Raw genomic sequence first — 17348 nt, 5'->3', positions numbered from 1 at the left:
ATGGCTTGGTTTAGGTCCTAATATACCTAATAAACTTTAGGCCTCTCCTGAATATTCCTAAGGTGTTGTTTTTAAAAAATGAAACAAGAAATCAGCTAAAATGAAAAGAAACCACCTATGAACTTAACTGGAAAATACTGTATTAGTCATTGAGATATTAACATATGCATTGTATTCTTATATTTTTCTCTCCTCCAATTTTCTGCAGAGATCCATGAGCGGGTTTATAGCACAGCTGGAGGTAGAAGCTGCTTGAAGCCAGTTGCTTTTATATTTCGAAAAGGATCATATTCCTTGACAAAATCAAGCCAGGTTTCCCTAGATGGAAATGGAGGGCATTTGAAGGCAGCAACAGAAAAGAGGTCAGGGTTTGTGGGTCCTTTCGGTAGCAGAGACATGAGTGTTTTTTCATATTAGGCCCCAAGGAAGACTCTGTGGCGGGCTCAGAGAAGCTGGGCACCTAGTCTAACTAAAGATCCCCCTACCCAGAGGGTTGACGGAAGCAGCAGGGACAAGGGATCTGAAGATACTGGGCCAATTCAGTAAAGGAGTACCTCATACCTAACCAGTATGGAGAGACATCTGATGTCAGTGGGTGTTTTGCTGTTTGTCACCCAGTACTTCGGGTGACTCCTCTGCTGACAACTTGGGGAAAAATTATCTATTAAATAAACTCAAATCATCCATTTTGGGTCCCATTTATTTCCTGCTGGGACCCTGACTGATCCAGTAGGATTGTATGTGATTCTTAGTTTCATATTTGTTCTCAAGTGTATTTTCCAAACTTTCTGCAATAACCATGGAATACTTTTTTCACTCAAGAAGTGAAAAACTGTCATGAAGCAAAACTTGGTTTGACTAGGGAATTTTCATATAAGATGGATTTATAATCGTAGGCATCCAACACCATCCCTCTTCTCCACAGACACCCTACTCTAAGATTCCCAATCTTATGTCCAAGGGATTATAAAAACATAGGGAACATGGCATCAATGCTGGAGCTGGGAAAGCTGCCATCCTTGGCCCCAAATCTACAAGTATTTCTGATACAATACTGAAGCTGGCTGCCCATGCTTCCTCTGGTGTGAAAGAGCAAAGGTCTGCATAAGTATAAGGGACTGTTACAGTACCCATTAAATATCCTATTTTACCAGCCTAACTCACAGAGGCAAGAAGCAATGGGAACAAAAGTGGCTCTTACAAGCAGCATTAAGAAGCAATCCCACCCTGAGAAGCCACACAGAGGGTAGAGGAGAGAGACTGACCTGGCAGGGCACACTCCTGGCTGCCACACCCAACAATAAAAGGAATTCTTACACTAGGAGTCAGAACTCTCTCCTTTAATACCACCCAGATTTTTCCTGAGCCTGCTGACTTCTCAGCCTCAGCAACATTAAAGGCACACTGCAAATGACTTGCTTTGAAATTTAGAAACAGATTTTATTTAAGATCTGAAATACAATTCCTAAAATATCAACTTCTCCAGAAAACCGTGGCTACACAATAATGCATTGCCTCTATCATGTTAGAACGTGCATTAGACTCAAATACAAAAACCATGAAACAAACCACCATCCTTCAACAATTTGAGCAAAGATAGAATGCCTAAGGAACAACATAGATGGACTTGCAGAGGATGGGCTGTTTTACTTCAAGCACCATAAAAAAAAGAGCACAAATGCATGGGTTTTCGGGTATATACATTAAGTTGAACCTTTGGCACTAGGAATCAGGGCATTTTTTCACGTAGCATTAACACATATTAGAAAATCGTGTAGTGTCAAAGGGATAGAACCACCAGCATTCAAGCAATGTTGTCAACTAGGCAATAAAATGTTCTACTGAATGTTTCTTCTTTGTCTAATTACTGCGTACACTGGTAGCAACTTTGAAATGAGAAAAGGAGCTCGCACTCCTTTTATTTTCTGTTTAGAACAAAACAGAAAACAAACTGAAACATAAGCCCTGTTATACATTAACAATTTTAAAGAACATCAATTATACAAGAAAAAGACTAAGAACAAAAAGAGTGTTTACAGATACCAGACATGACAGTGAGTGGTCAGTAGACCCTCACAGGGCTTTGCGGTGGTACTCAGCAGAAGCCACTTTATAATCACTGGCAGTAAACAGAGATGTAGCATTCTTTGCCAGATATTTTAGGAAATCATGCAAATAGCCCAACAATAATGCAAGGCTCTTCTCATCAAGGGGCGTGTATGCCAACATTGCTCCAATTCTTACAAATAATCTCAGTAGGTGTGGTGCGCCATAAACCTGGGACATCGGCGCATCAGGGTGAGCCAAGAGGATTTCGGCATACTGGGGCCTCTCAAATTTGTAGAGCAGCTGAGTGCCCAACATCACATTGAAATACTCCTTTATTCCTGCCACAACTTCATTAACTGCATACTCCTTATTATCAACATTTCCCTGCGATTTCTTACAATTTGCGTACTCTTCAAGAATACCATCTACATTTTTTTTAGCGGGGAGTTGAAACAGCTGCTTCTGCCTGGTAACTAAGTCCCAGTCCTCAACAAGCCATGGTTTTAATTCTTCTGGAATCTTCACTTTAACTTCCATTCTATTCTTAAACGCCTCCTCACTTTCAACGGTGGGGTCTGCCCGGGCCCTTTTCTTCCGAGGTGGCTGCGGTGCTTCGCTGGTGCTGCCACCATCTCCGTTTCCAGGGGTCTTCTGTTTGTTCTTTCTTGTCTTCCTCATGGACCCTGAAGGGGGATTCTCTGCAGAGCGACCCCCCCACCTGCCTGGGAGTGCTGCTTCCAGATTCTTCTGCTGGGGACCAGCTGTCTTCTTTCCTGAGGAGGCCCCTCTCATCTTACTTCTCTGCATGTTGCTTCTAGTTGGCTTTTTGAAGTTGTCTTCTTCTGCAGATTGTTGTCCACGAGTTTGAGAACCCTGCTTTCTGGAACTCATTCAACCCTGTTTTTATTCCAACCACTGTAATATATAAAGTATTTTACTTGGTTGTTTTCCATGGTTACCTTTAATACACCGTGCTTCCTAAAAACCTATCAAAGCACGACACACACTACTCTCTTGGAATTTGGATTTCAAATCCTATTTCAGGGCCAACCAATTAATTGTAAGTGACTTACTACCTCCTCTCTCTTTGATCCTCACTACCACTCACTCACTACTCTCAGCCCATCCAATCACTCATCAGACCTGCCCATAAATTAGTTTTTCGATGCCACTCAAAAGACAGGAATATAATTTTAGAGAAAATGAATTAAACTACAAAAGGCAGTGGAATTGAAATTTAAGACTTCTGAACAGGAAAAAAATGACAAGATGAAAGAAACAAGAAAGATTAACTTAGGTGGCTGGAGGCAAAATGAGTAACAGCAAAGGTTTTTGTATAAGTCCAGTAGGCCTAGACTAGGCTGATGACAGAGTAAAGAGAAACTGAATATATTCAGAACTTGGTAACTGGAGAGGGAGGAGTCAAAGGTGCCTCCACAATTTTAAGCATGAGTAATTCCTGAATTAAATCACTAATTTTTAATGGTTAGTTTGGAATCAGCAATAAAATAATAGGAAATAGGGTAGTTAGTCATTATATATTAGTCATCATACATTACTACTTATCTGCTTCTGGACAGGTACTATGCTAGGTGCTAGGGATTCGAACATCTAAAGTGACAATTATAAAACAACAAGGTTAGTACAGTGATAGTTAAAGGCACAGAATATTTTCAGAGCAAACAAGAAATGGTACCTAACACCACTTTCAGCGATAGCTTGTTGGCGGAGATGATAAATTAGTGAGGGATAAAGTCAGTGATGACTGCCAGGGTTTTGAGAATGGGTGATTAGGTCATAGTATTATCACCAAATGAGACTGCATCTAGAGGAGGAGGAAATGGATTAGAGAGGAAAGAAGTTCAGTACTAGATCTAGTAAGTGTGAGGTATGCAGTTAAACATGACTTTAAAGCTTAGGTGAGAGGTCAAAACCAGAAGAGTAATCATCAAAAAGCTGGTAGTAGAAGAAAAACTAAAACAAGTGTGGAATTCTGGAAAAACCTAAGAAAGAACAGTATTTAAGGGGTGAGCAAAGAGAGAAAAAGAGAGACACACAGCGAGAGACAGAAACAGACTACAAATAACACAAAAATGGTCAGAGCAGCCATAGGAGAATTAGAAGAATGTTATTTTGGAAGCCAAAGCAGTTGAGGGTTTCAGAAGGAAAAGGGATAATCTACACTGTAAAATGTAGCAGAGAGGGTCAGTGAGATAAAGATGAAAAAATAGTGTTCTGTGATTCTTTATGGTCTGACTAAACAAGTCCTTTGACTTACGTAATCCTCTTCCTTCTTTCCCTTCCAAGAACTCCTAGTGTTTTCCCAGATGGAATCTTACAGATCTTCTGGGATTGTCTGGAGAGATGAAGTGGGAGACACAACCTATAAAGGAAAGCAGGCATCAGCAATGAAGATAATCTTTTCTGAAATACAGGGAAAAAATAATCTAATTTAAAAACATGTGGTTTACAACTGTGATATCAGAGAAAATGCATGAGTTCTGCTGTTAGACATACTTCTACTTCAGTTAGGCTCTGCCATTTATGAGTTGTGAGGCTCTGGACACAGATATGTAAGCTCTCTTGGCCTCTTTTTTTCATCTATGGAATGTGGCAAATTACCCTTAGCCTTCACAGGTTCTTGTTAGGAATTTCATAAATACTATGTGGCTGAACAGCTAGCATGGTACCTTGTAGGAACACCTGCCTACGTGAACATGGATACCAGGATGATCACTGCAGTGGTGTTTGTAATACTGAAGAACTGGAAACGCCTAAATATTCTTCAATAGGGAAATGGTAATAGAAATTATGTATGCACACCATGAAGAATATTCAAATGAATTAAGCAGAGATCCATGTACTGACATGGAAAGATGTTCAATTATACACAATTAGGTAAACAGGCAAGTTGCATGACAGTGTGTACAACAGGACCCCAGAGATAGTACAAGTGGAGAAATAAGCATGCTTTAGACAGTTTTTATCAACAGTGAGGTTCAATTTCTATGTTTTAAACTGATGTGTATAAAAATACATAGGAAAGTTGGGACTTCCCCGGTGGTCCAGTGGTGAAGACTCCACACTCCCCATGCAGGGGGCCCAGGTTTGATCCCTGGTCAGGGAACTAGATCCCATATGCCGCAAGAGCCAGCACACTGCAACCAGAAAGATGCTGCATGCAGCAACGAAGATCCCACATGCCTCAACTAAGACCTGTCACAGCCAAATAAATATTTTAAAAAATACATAGGAAAGTAGACAAATTAAACATCAGACCATTAAAACCAGGGTAACCTCTGGAAAAGAACAAGATATGATAGTGGACAAGACTTAAATCAGGTTTCTCTGGTAACTACAATTTTAACCCACAGAAAAAACCCTTTTGCCAACTGCTAGCCCCTAAGATTATGTGGGCAGGTGTCAGGGAATCCCTGAAAGGGAAATGAGGTAAGAAATGCTAGAAAACTAGAGCCCTGAATCAGGGAAGCCAGTTATTGGCAAGAGAGGCCTGAGTGCTATCACTAAGCAAATGGTATCCTCTAAATGACAGAACACAAAGCTCTCAGCAGAAATCAGAGCAAAGGTGCTCCTCAGAGAGCATCAAGATCTGTGAATACAGACACTCTGTGGGAATCAGAAACTTTCTGGCTGAGAGGGATATACATCCTGTGAAGGATCAGGGTGGCCAGTGTTTCATGGCATTATATTGTAAGCTACTAAGCTTACAAAACGTTTCTAAAAAAATGTATCGTGACTGGGACAGAAGGGACACAGATGTGAGGATATCAGAGAATTTAGTTAAGTATTATAAGTGAAATCCAGAAAACCTACCTGGGGGCTAATCAGCAGCAGAACTTCCACAAAACAAGGGGACAGTCAAAATACCAACTAAAGAAAGCAAGATGGCCCAGTGCCACCCAGACTGTAAAACACAAAGAAGTAGAGCCAGGCTGCATAGAAAGTCTTTTGGAAGTCACACTGGTCATCAGCAATTCCTTAGTGAGGAACCTGAGACTGACTGCTGGACCTACTGTATATCCTTGGCATTGATTACATATATTTATGCATTAACTACAACAAGGAATCCTACCTGGTTCTCATTAAGTGGGTGAGTTTCCTCATTCTCTACAAATTGTATTATTCATATCAAGTCCCAAGTTGAACCATCTGACATTGTACAGAAAAATACCCACAGCATGAGTCAAGGTTTGTGCCCAGACTGAATAAAGCCATGGGAGCAGCCTTTCTAAGAACTGTCTGAGTACCTTTATTTTCATCTGAATATCCTACAGATCAAGCGACTATTACTACTTGGAGTCAGAAGCCAGAAATCAAAAGGAGGGAAGACCCATCCTTTTGATGTCTGGCTCCTACCTGTAATACAAACTTATGGATAGTTTTATTAGGGTCACTGTACTTTGTACCTCCCTCCCTAGAAGCTTACATCGCTCCGTGGCTCAGTGACAAATGTGCTGCGCATATTCGCTACAAACATTAGCACTATATATTGATTTGAGCTGTTTTAACCTTCAAATCTGCCAGTTTCTGACTTTTAATATTGTTTACTGGCTTAGTATACCTACTCTTTACTCCAATCATGCTTCCTCCCTTCATCTCCCTCATCTAATTATCACGAAAGTCCCATCTCCTTTTTAAATTTCCTAATTATTCTTGCTCACCTTTCACTCCCATCTCCAATATCATATGAAGCCATTAGAACTCCACAGCTTAGAATGTTTCATGTGTTACTTTTGCTTATGGAACTTCATTAACCTCCCTTTGCCACAGGCCTTGTGTAATACGTATCTTGCACTTTTTGCAGCAGCACTTAGGGCCCTGGTGAGTATACATTAGTGAATCAGTGTGGAGGTGATCCAACACATGGGGGAAAATGGAAGCACAAATTAGGGATGACGGTCATCAAGTATTTTTCCACTTGTTCCCTACAGGTCAGCTCTAGGTTATGCCAGACACTGAGAAAACATATTCGTATGTTTGCCTTAGTTTTCTATCTTCAATTTCTGTGTAAATACTCAAGAGGTAACCTCATCCTGGTATTAAATCATAGATCTTCACGTAAACAAACTTGCAATTACAACAGATAATTTCCCCATGTTAGTAAGCTTATAATATGCATACATCTTGAAAGCTGTAGGAGATTCTACCAAATGGGCATACTTTATTTAACCACCCCCTTTCTGGAAAGTGATCCTCCCCCTCAATCTATCCTATAATTAAAACCTTTTGCCCTTATTATTCCTTTAAGACCCCCAGATGCAGATTTAGCAGATTAAGAGGTAACAGGTTGCCAAATTACTTCCCCCACAAGTTGTACCAATTTTCAACCTCACAGCTCTGACCAGCAACTGTAAATCTCATAAGGAAAATGCGTACATCTACTCAGCTTGTATTTCTTTTATTAGTGGTTTTGACATTTAAAAAAATGTGTTTCCTGGCCAGTTATATTTTACTTGTCCTCTGCCCATTCATTTCCAGTTGGTTCTTAATGAGCTTAACGTTTATAGTTGTTTAGCAATTGTCATACTGGGCAAATATTTCCTCTAGTTTGTTTGTAGCGTCTAAGATTTTTAAGATTTATATGATGAAATATGTGGTTTTTCCTTCCATTAAGCTTAAAAATTAAGATGACATTTTAATGGATTTGTTTATATTTTAATTCTTTAATCCACCCAGAAATTAAGTTGTGAACTGAAAATCTATATCCCCCCCAAGTAATTAATTTTGTGGTAGCATGAGTAATAGTTCCTTTACATAACTATAAATACCAAAATATATAAAGATGTGGACATTCTCCCCTTACCACCTCCCCTCCCCATCTCAATCCCAGAATGTGTATGCTTTCAAATCTTTTTATGTACACATTTACACAAAAACCTACGTTTAAAACTGAATGTATCTGTTATATACATATTGTGAATATGTATCATGCATTTAATTCATTTGTCTTGACAAATGTGAGATACATATTGCTCCCCACTTTTTCTCATTTTATCATGGGCACCTATGTTCACACATACCTAGCTCATTCTTATTAATATCCACATCATTTTATAATCTCCATGTAATATAATTTAACCAGCTCCATATAAATAAATATTTAGGTTGTTTCCAATACTTCATTAGAGATGCTATAATAGACATCAGTGTACAGATATATTAGCACATTAGGTAAGTATTCAGGATATTCTCAGCAGTGTAACCGCTCAAAGGATTTGCTTATTTACAACTTTGATGACATAGAGGCAAATTAATTTGTAAAGAACTGGTTTAACTTGTATTCCCAGCAAAAATGTTAAAGTTCATTCACCCACACCTTCAAGCAACACTAGATAAACACCTTTTTGAAAAAAAATTTGCATGGCCAATCTCATATGTAGTAAGATATTTTTATTTGTATTTATATGATATTGAGCATATCTTCAGACATTTGTATGTATCTTTTTCATATGTAAATATTTGGTCCATGGTTCTACTAGGTTGTTTTGCCTCTTTTATTGACTTCTTATAAATACTAAGGTTTTATGGTATATTGGAAATATTGTTTTCCAAACTGTTATTTTTCTTCTAAGTGGGTCTGTGTGTATAAAAACCACAAATGTGTCAGCCTTTTCCTTTGTGAACTTTAGCATGTCATGCCTGGGGCAAGAGCTCCCAAATAAAGATTCTAAATGACTTCCTATATTATTTCTCAGTATTTTTATAGTTTCTTCCAAATTTATAGCTACTTTTTCCTAGTATTAATTATTAGAGCCTATCCTTTCCCCACTGATTTGAACTGCTGGTTTATAATATTCTAAATTCCTAGAGTTATATGGGTCTTTTAAGGTACTCTCTTCTCAATGATTTGTGATTATTCGATTTTTAAAGGTATCACTGTTTCTAGGTCATCTGTTCTGTCACAGCGATGTCTTTTCTTGCACCAGTATCAACACTGGCTGAATCATCATAGTTTAAAGATATAAATATTGCCCTGGAATAACACTTGTAAATGGGTTCCAAGGATGTCTGATGCAGTATAATTTGAAACAGCAAAACACTGGAGTCAACCTAGAGGATTATCAATAGTGATTTTGCAAAACAAAATGTGGTTTATCCATTATATGGACTATCATGCTAGTTAAAGGAATGTCACTGTGAATGGTATCAAACAGAATTCTATAACTGGACGTGAAGATATCCAAGACAATTTGTTGAATAGAAATAGCAAGTTGCAAAACAATACCTATAATGTGACACCATATTTATGCAGAAGAAAACACGAAACAATATTTTATATATATCCATACACATTTTTTAAACCAGTACATAATTCAGAGATGTAGAAGGAAATAGAACTGATAATGGTGGTGAACTCCGAGGAGAGTAAGAGAATTAGGGGTATGAGAAAAGGAAACCTGGGCCTACTCCATAATATTTTAGCTTTTTACATTACAAGGAGACAAGGAGATTCACATATCAATTATGCAACTAAAGATTTATATTAAAATATACATATTTAAAATTCATAATGATTTTCTGATCTATTCCTATCCATGGTTCTGACGTACAGCTGGACTTTTCAGTTAATTATCATTGTATATCGGATACTTTGTAGGCATATCATTTGAACTGGTTTTCTTCTTCCCTTCTAGGTTCTGCCTGTTCTCAGAGGCCCAGGTCAAGGTCCTTTTCCTCCTTGAGGCTTTCTCCATTTCAGGCTACCTTGACCCTTGCCTTCTCTGAGCTGCTATTGGCCTAAAAGTTCACCTCCCTTCCTTTCACCTTTAATCATTCTCCAAATGGCCTCCCGTAAAGGAGTTCTGTGCCTACCCATCTACTGCACCTTTCCAACCAGAGCAGAGCCCTTCTCTGCAACTTAGCTTTCAGAAGAAAAAAAAGTAAAAAGGAAAAGATAGTGACTCCACGGGAAAATAAACCTGTCAAGAGATTGGAAAACCTTCCTTCATCTCCTCATGCAAGTGATGGGCCATTCAGGAATAGACTCCAAATGTTGACGTTATTGTGTATGACTGTGTCACAAATGAGTGTGAACAACATCTCCAACAGTTTGCTGGAATAAACCTTTAAATGCATATACACCATGTCAGTCACATTTATATCAATTTTGGATCTTGGAACACTTCCTTTAACAGATATTTTTTGAGTCTGAGACAAAACAGGAATGATACAAAAGCTGTTAGCAAACTTAATATGGTTATGATTTGCTAGTTAAAATTACAGCTCCTGGAAATTCCCTTATAAATAAATATGATCAACATACTCAATATTTTTCTAGATTGTCAGGATTAAGTCAGAAGTTATAATTTCAGAATTCAGTTCTAGCAGTAACTGCTGCTTCTGGAAAATCAGGAGAGAAACCAACAGTATTATTATAACTATTATTTACAACTCCAAAAAGGTATCCACTGCTTTTATTAGTGTGTATGTGCAAATGTGCACGTGTCTGTAAAACAGGATGTACCAGAAGGACTAATAGAGTCATATTATTATTAAATCAAACACTTATAAGTGCCAAGCAATGTCTTGTAATTTTACATGTAACCCCCTCAACAATCCAATGGAGTAGGAACTATTATCTTTAATTGACAAATGAGGAAATCTAGAGACAAAGCGAGTTAAGTATCTTGCCCAGGATCACACAGTAAGTGGCAGAGCCAGATTTAAATTCAGGAAGTCAATCAGTATTTGCTCTTAACCACTAAATTATGCTGCATATGGGAAGCCACAAAGTTAAAAAAAAAAAAAAAAAGGATGTATGGCGCTAACTATAGAGGATCAATTACAGTATCTTTTATCAAGGACTGTAAGATTATATAGCCCTCTGTTGTTTAGGCACTTTCTCTACTGGAAGCACAAATGGACTTAGCTCCATCCTTCCCTTTTTAGAATGTAGAGTGCTTTCCTAGACAGGCGCTTATTAATCTTCAAAATATTCCTGGACAGTTAGGAAGGTTACGTGGAGTTATCCTGTTTGCAAACTGAGGCCAGGAGAAGGGAGGCACTTACCCAAGATTCTGTAATCAGGGATGTTCTGCAATCAGGATCAGCTCTTCTGATCCTCACTATACAGCAAACTTAGCTTTTCTGACAGGAGCCTAGAAGGTCAAACAAGGGGACAGGAAAGGACAGAAAATAAAAAGATATGAGATGAAGGTTTTCTTTTCCATCAATGCATATTATCACTCACAAAGGACACCAGAGCTGATAAATAATGTACAAGGGTTTTTTTTTCCTTTCTTGTGGTTATATTTTCAAATTTACCTTATTGTACATTTACCCTGATTTTTGGTAATTTGTTTTTGCTTTTTTAAAAAAACTTTTTATTAAGGATAATTTCAAATGGATAAAAATGTAGGGAGAATAATAATATAAACCTATGCGAATCTACAATCCAGCTTCAACAATTACCAACTGAAGGCCATCTTGTTTTATCTATAACCCCACCCACTGCTCCCCCCCACTCCGTTTTTTTTCAAGCTCACTGAATAGCTGACTTTCTATATTTTATTATGGAAAATTTCAAACATATACCAAAGAAGACAGAATAATATAAGGAATCCCATATGCCCATCACTCAGCTTAAACGATTAACTTAGGGCCAATTTTGTTTCATCTATAACCCCTCCCCACTTCCCCCTACCGCTGAGCTTATTTTGAAGCAAATCCTAGACATCAACGTATTTTAAAGGCAATCTGAGACATTTTATTATTTAATCCATATTTTCGTATATTATCTCTACAATCTAAAGACAATTTGAAAACATAACCACAATACCATTATAACGTCTAAAACATCGTCATAATTCCTTAAAAAAAAATCAAATATCGAAACCGTCTTCAAAATTTCCCGATGCATCCTAAACATTTTATTTTCTTTATAGTTGGTGTGTCCGAATCAGGATCCAAACAAGGCCTACTCATCGCATGTGGTTCATCTCCAGCTCGTTCTCATTCTCCATCTCTCTCCACCCCCACGCCGCTTTTTTTTTTTTAACTTTTCAATATGGAAAATTCCAATCCCCGCTATTTTAAGGTAATTCCCAAATAAATTACTTCAGTGGTAAACACTGATACGTCTCTCTTAAATCTCGAATTCCTTCTAGGGAAGGAGGTGATGGGCAGGGAAAGCACCGTAATGAACGACTTTACATAATTTTATGTTTTCTCTCATTCTATTACGCGGGGTTTTTCTCTCATTCTATTACGCGGGGTTTTTCTCTCCACAATAACAGTTAATATCTTCGGGAGCCGGGCTTCGTATTAAGTTATTATACGTATTATATTATCTCGCATTCGTATATTATACCAACTAATAAACGGCACACGCCTCTGAGGCACACGTCTCTGAAGTAGATACTATTATTATCACCATTTTACAAACATGGAAACCGAGACACAGAAAGAACAGCAGCCAGCCCAAGCTGGGCGGTGGCGAGTAGGAATTTGAATCTAGCTCTGCCCGATTGTAAAGCCATTAGTTAATCTTGCCTATATACGCGACGATAAGAGGAAATCGTCAACCCTTTCTCCCCACCCCCACCCCGAAACCTGAAACGAGAATCCAGTTCTTTCCAGCAGCCGACGTGTGATCACTGCCGACCCTCCAACCGCCATACTAAAGCCAGGTTTCTCTGGCAACTGATATCCATAGGCAGACACGTCACCCTGGAGGCGGGCTTATGCCCTCCAGCCAATCACAATCGTCTTGTCTAAGTTTTAGAATGTTCTATAACCAAATGATTGGACGAAGCCCACCACGTCAGCAATGACACTTCGCCGCAGTAAAGGCGGGTGCTAGCAACCTGCCTCTTCACGGGTAAGGCTTGAAGCAAACCAATCACATTTCTCCTTTAGTGCGGGTCTGGCCAATGACGTCCGCCCTCTTAGGTTCTTAGCCCGCCCTCCAAAAGCGCGACAGCCGTTGGGTCATAAGTCTATAGGGCAGGGTGTTCACGTGGCCTACTTTCGCGACCCAGAGTTCCCCAGACCAGAGGTTTTTTTGTTTTTTTCGTTTTTTTTTTTTTCCTGCAGGGAGGCATTATGGGTTTTTTTCCAACTGGGAAAGGAAGTGTCTACGTGGCCTGCGGAAACAGGATGGGCGGAAATGAGCTAAGGTTCCCGCGAGTGGGGAAGCGCTAGGTCCAATCTGGGGCCACGCCCCCGAACCTCTTGCGCAACTCGGAGGAAAAAAACAATAAGGCAGAGTGGGGGTTTTGATGTGTGTGCGAATGGGGGTGGGGGTGCTGTGCGCGCGCGGTGTCAGGGCGCCTGTGCGCAGGCGAGCCTGCGTGGCCTTGGGGTTGGCGTGTGCGCGAACGCCAGGCCTCCTGGCGCTGGAGGTGTCCGGTTTGCGCAGGCGTGCGCCCCTAGCGTTGGGGCCGGTGTGTGTCCCGGATCGGGTGGGTGCGCGTGTGTGTTTGCGCGCGCGCTCTAGGCTCGTTCTCAGTTTTTGTATATGTTTGCAAATTATTCTCATGAAAAAGAAAATTAAGTAATTAAGGCATGGCGACCATAACTGAGATAAAGGGTCTTCGCTGGAACTATTTCGGTCTCCCCTATCGATTTAATTTTAGACCCTAAAAATACATATTCTTCCCACGTCTTTCTCCACTTCAAAATCCTGTTCTAAACCGTAGCCCTCCAGCGCTTAAGAGCCAACCCCCACCCCCATTCCCGTATTAGCAATTTCAAGAAGCAGCTTCTTTGCTGTTTCCTGATAGCCTTCAGCCCCCCTCCCCCCAGGATGCGTCCAATTCTCCTGGCACAAACAGAATTTTCTGCTGAAAATATCTATATACGACAGTCTTCCCCTCCACTAGGACTCTGAATTTCTGTGGGGGGCTGAGGCTCTCTTACCTTTTTGTCCTGATCTCCAAGCAGAGTGCTCTTCAGGCAAGTACGCACTCAGTTAATTTTCCAGAAAGTTCTCTGGGTGAGGTTTATACCTTTTGAGTTTGCCACTAGATGCCGCCAAATTCCCATAAAGGATTGCCTGTTTGGTCCCTGGAATTATGGGATCCCCCCCTTTCGCTGGTTTGTTGAACTCTGCATCCTATAAAGATCATATATATCTTTCATTGCTAGGGAAAAATAAAATTAGCTTCTGTTAATAGCCCTACCAGGCAGGGGACTATGGCCCTGGATTCAAATGTTTTACCTCATTTCTTTCCTCCTTAAAAAAATTCCCCCATCCCTTCTCTCTCTTCTTTCCTACTTGCCTTTTAGGGGGGTCAGAATTGATGAATGGCACCGGACACTGATGCTCATGATGATTCTAATCCTTTCTGTGGGGTTAGGATCTTCTCTTCAAATGCCATGCCCGCCATGCTCACCCCCCCACCCCCCATCTGTCCTGCCCCTTCCCCCGCCCCCTCCCCGCCCCCTCCCCCTCTGCAAAGGGAAAATATAGATGGACTTGGACACTGTATTGAAAATTGATATTCTTTTACTTTCGAAATTATGATTGGATATGTGTTTTCACCCTATTTTCTGTAGTGGTACTGTTAAACTTGGTTATGTTTTTCGAGTCAGGAACCTAATTTTAAACCCCATTCCACCACTTGCTAGTTCTGAGAACCTGGGATTTATGTTCTGTGATCCTCTGTTTTTTTGCATGCTTTCTATATTTTAGATGCTGCATCACATCCTTCACATGGATATTCTTTTATTCTTCACAAAATCTTTATTAGATGCATACTAATAAATCAAAATCAAACAACAAAAGTTATACCTTTCAGTTATAGATCCTATACATGTGTGCATGCATGCATGTGTGTGCTTATGAACACACAAAAGCACACACCTGGGAGGGGCAGGATTTAGAGCAGGGGTTCTCAAAGGGTTCCCCAGGCATACCAATAGCATCGTTATTACCTTTTGGGAAGTTGTCAGAAATTTAGATTCTCACAAATACGATGCTTATTTTTGTACATTCCACTAGAGGGTGCTACAGCACGTAAAGCAAAAAATAAATGCTATATGTTTTATTGAGACACCCCTGCATGTTATCTGTCCCCTTTCATAGATTAAAAACCATTGTAAAGAGGTGCCTATTATTTTCTCAGTGCATACAGAAGTTTGGGAACCAGGATTGAACTTTACCTGCCCTTCCACCCTAAGCTTTTGACAGTACTGTGTTGTTCAGCCACAGTAGCTTGTCCTTCTGGGCCTCAAAATACATTACAGATACCTTATTCCCTGCCTTGGCTAATGTTGACTAAAGCATCAAGAAGAGGGCAGGGAAGCAAACTAAATAAATGGAAGTATTTTGATGATTTCATACCTTCCCTCATCTCCATTCTATAATAAAATATCACATGAGAGCTCATAAGTGTTTCCTTTCTTGCTTTTATATTTCCCAAATGCTCTCTGTGCCCTACAGTTATCTCTTCTTAGTTTATGTCTAAACCTCTTCTATGTGTGGGAGAGGAAAAAGGGTGGTGAGGAAACAGTTGTTGAAAGCTACACTCTCTATATAGCTCTAACCCATTAATCTCAATAATAAGCCTATAAATTAGGTGATAATTACCTTTATTTTATAGATGATGAAAGTGGGGTCTAGAGACTATAATTATTTCTCTTTGGTTATATAAGTTGTAAGTAGTGGAGCCTAGGTAATTCTTGGTGTATCTGACAGTACTACCCTGCGAAACTTTCTACTCTTTGTTTTGAATCTGATTTAGTTATTTGCTATTTATGTGACTTCCAGCAAGTTCTTTAATTTTTCTGAGCCTTAGTTTCAACGTATAGTAAATGGGAACAAATATTCCTACTTCATAATCTTAGAACTGCAGTATCCAATACAGTAACCACTAGGCACATAGGTATTTAAATTTGAATTAAATTTATATAAAATTAAAAATTTAGTTCCTCAATTGCACTAACCACATTTCAAGGGCTCAGTAGCTACTTATGGCTAGTGTTAGTACCAAATTAGATATCAACAGATATAGAACATTCCCACCATCAGAAAGTTTTGAGACAGTGCTGACTTAGCATATACAAGGTATGTAAAAGGGCTTAGCTTAATGTGTCTTTCACGGCAGGTGCCCAAGAAAAGTAATTTCCTCTGCTCTTCCCTTTCAGTATCAGAACTAGGTATGTTCTCCTGTTTTATTGATGGGGTCAGGAGAAGGGAGTAACTTACCCAATATACTACATAACAGGGGATATGTCTGGGATTGGGACCCACATCTCCTGACTCTCACTCCAATATTGTGTCTGGTAGACTCGTCCTTATGCTCTCCTGAGTGAGGTCCTAAGGCCAATGGTGTGCATAATGTGAATTAACTTTGGAGTCATGGTAGCAGAAAAAGACATAGGAACCGAATGCCTCCTATGTGCCAGGCAGCACTATGCTCAGCTCTTTGCATCTATTATCGCAGTGACTCCTTACTGAAGCCCAGAGAAGTTAACTATTCACTCAAGTGCTAGTGAGTAAACAACAGAGCAAAGATTCAGACTTCTCTGTGACTCCAAAGCCCATGTGTTTTCCCATTATGCCATGGAACCCTCTCAAATGTGAATATTCTCCTGCCCCTTCCGCTTACTAGTGGGATGAAGCTTCAGCAGATTCCTGACTCTTATTAGATCCTCAGAAAATGTTACTCTTCTTCCTTTTGATTTTATGGCTAAATCACTGTCTTCACAATCTGTGTCGACTGGAAGGGAAATATAGCTTCGGTCAATGTTTGGTTTCAAGGCCCAAGGCCAGACAGAGGCTATTTATGGTCACAGCCTTCACAGAACACCTGATGGTTCTGAGATCTCTAAGTTAATTTTCAAGGCCACCATTTGCTCATGATGCTAATTAGAAACATGAGCCAGCTGAGGGCAGACAAATTGCGTAGAAGTGTCCACTCTAGTGGAACAATGAGAAAAATGTTTTTCTTTTTCAGGGTTATTGGAGCTCTACCAGGGCGGTTGAAGAATGAATTTCAGCCTCCACTTGTTCCCTCTCAGCTGGGTACCCTTGTGCAGGGTGCAACCTGCCCTGCCCAACAGTATCTGCTGGCCTTGCTTGTCTTACCTCATGGCTAGGACTGGAAGGTAGTGGTCAGTGTCTTCTGGAGGGTGGAGAGGGACACCAGTGTCTTCTTCCCGTGGCTTCTGGGTAGTAGATGAAATTGTTGCACTCTAAGGTTAATTTGATATGTTTCATTTGCTTATTGGATGATTTTTAAAAGAGTGCTTGATTAATTTAAAAGTTTAAAAAAACCCTAATATTCCAAGGCTAAGCAAAATGGTATTTTTTTAAAAAAAGATTTATTTATTAT

General features: G+C 39.7%; 1 protein-coding gene across 2 annotated transcripts; it reads right to left on the bottom strand.

Moving 5' to 3' along the window:
* Positions 1-1415: 1415 nt before the first annotated feature.
* On the bottom strand, positions 1416-13986 carry MORF4L2 (mortality factor 4 like 2). 2 transcript variants are annotated; one of them, XM_057718517.1, is made up of 4 exons: positions 13930-13986; positions 11080-11168; positions 4328-4432; positions 1416-2964 (listed from the first exon to the last, which is right to left on the bottom strand). In XM_057718517.1, exon 4 carries the CDS (start codon positions 2938-2940, stop codon positions 2074-2076), a length of 867 nt encoding a protein of 288 aa, XP_057574500.1. In that variant the 5' UTR covers positions 2941-2964; positions 4328-4432; positions 11080-11168; positions 13930-13986; the 3' UTR covers positions 1416-2073. The 2 variants fall into 2 exon arrangements, with proteins under 2 accessions (XP_057574500.1, XP_057574501.1); XM_057718518.1 differs by lacking the exon at positions 13930-13986 and adding an exon at positions 12622-12749.
* Between the last annotated feature and the right edge of the window lie 3362 nt (positions 13987-17348).

The sequence above is a fragment of the Hippopotamus amphibius genome, chromosome X (genome assembly GCF_030028045.1).
Source record: "Hippopotamus amphibius kiboko isolate mHipAmp2 chromosome X, mHipAmp2.hap2, whole genome shotgun sequence".
In the NCBI taxonomy this organism is placed as follows: Eukaryota; Metazoa; Chordata; class Mammalia; order Artiodactyla; family Hippopotamidae; genus Hippopotamus; species Hippopotamus amphibius.
This window is presented reverse-complemented; position numbering and strand designations above follow the sequence as displayed.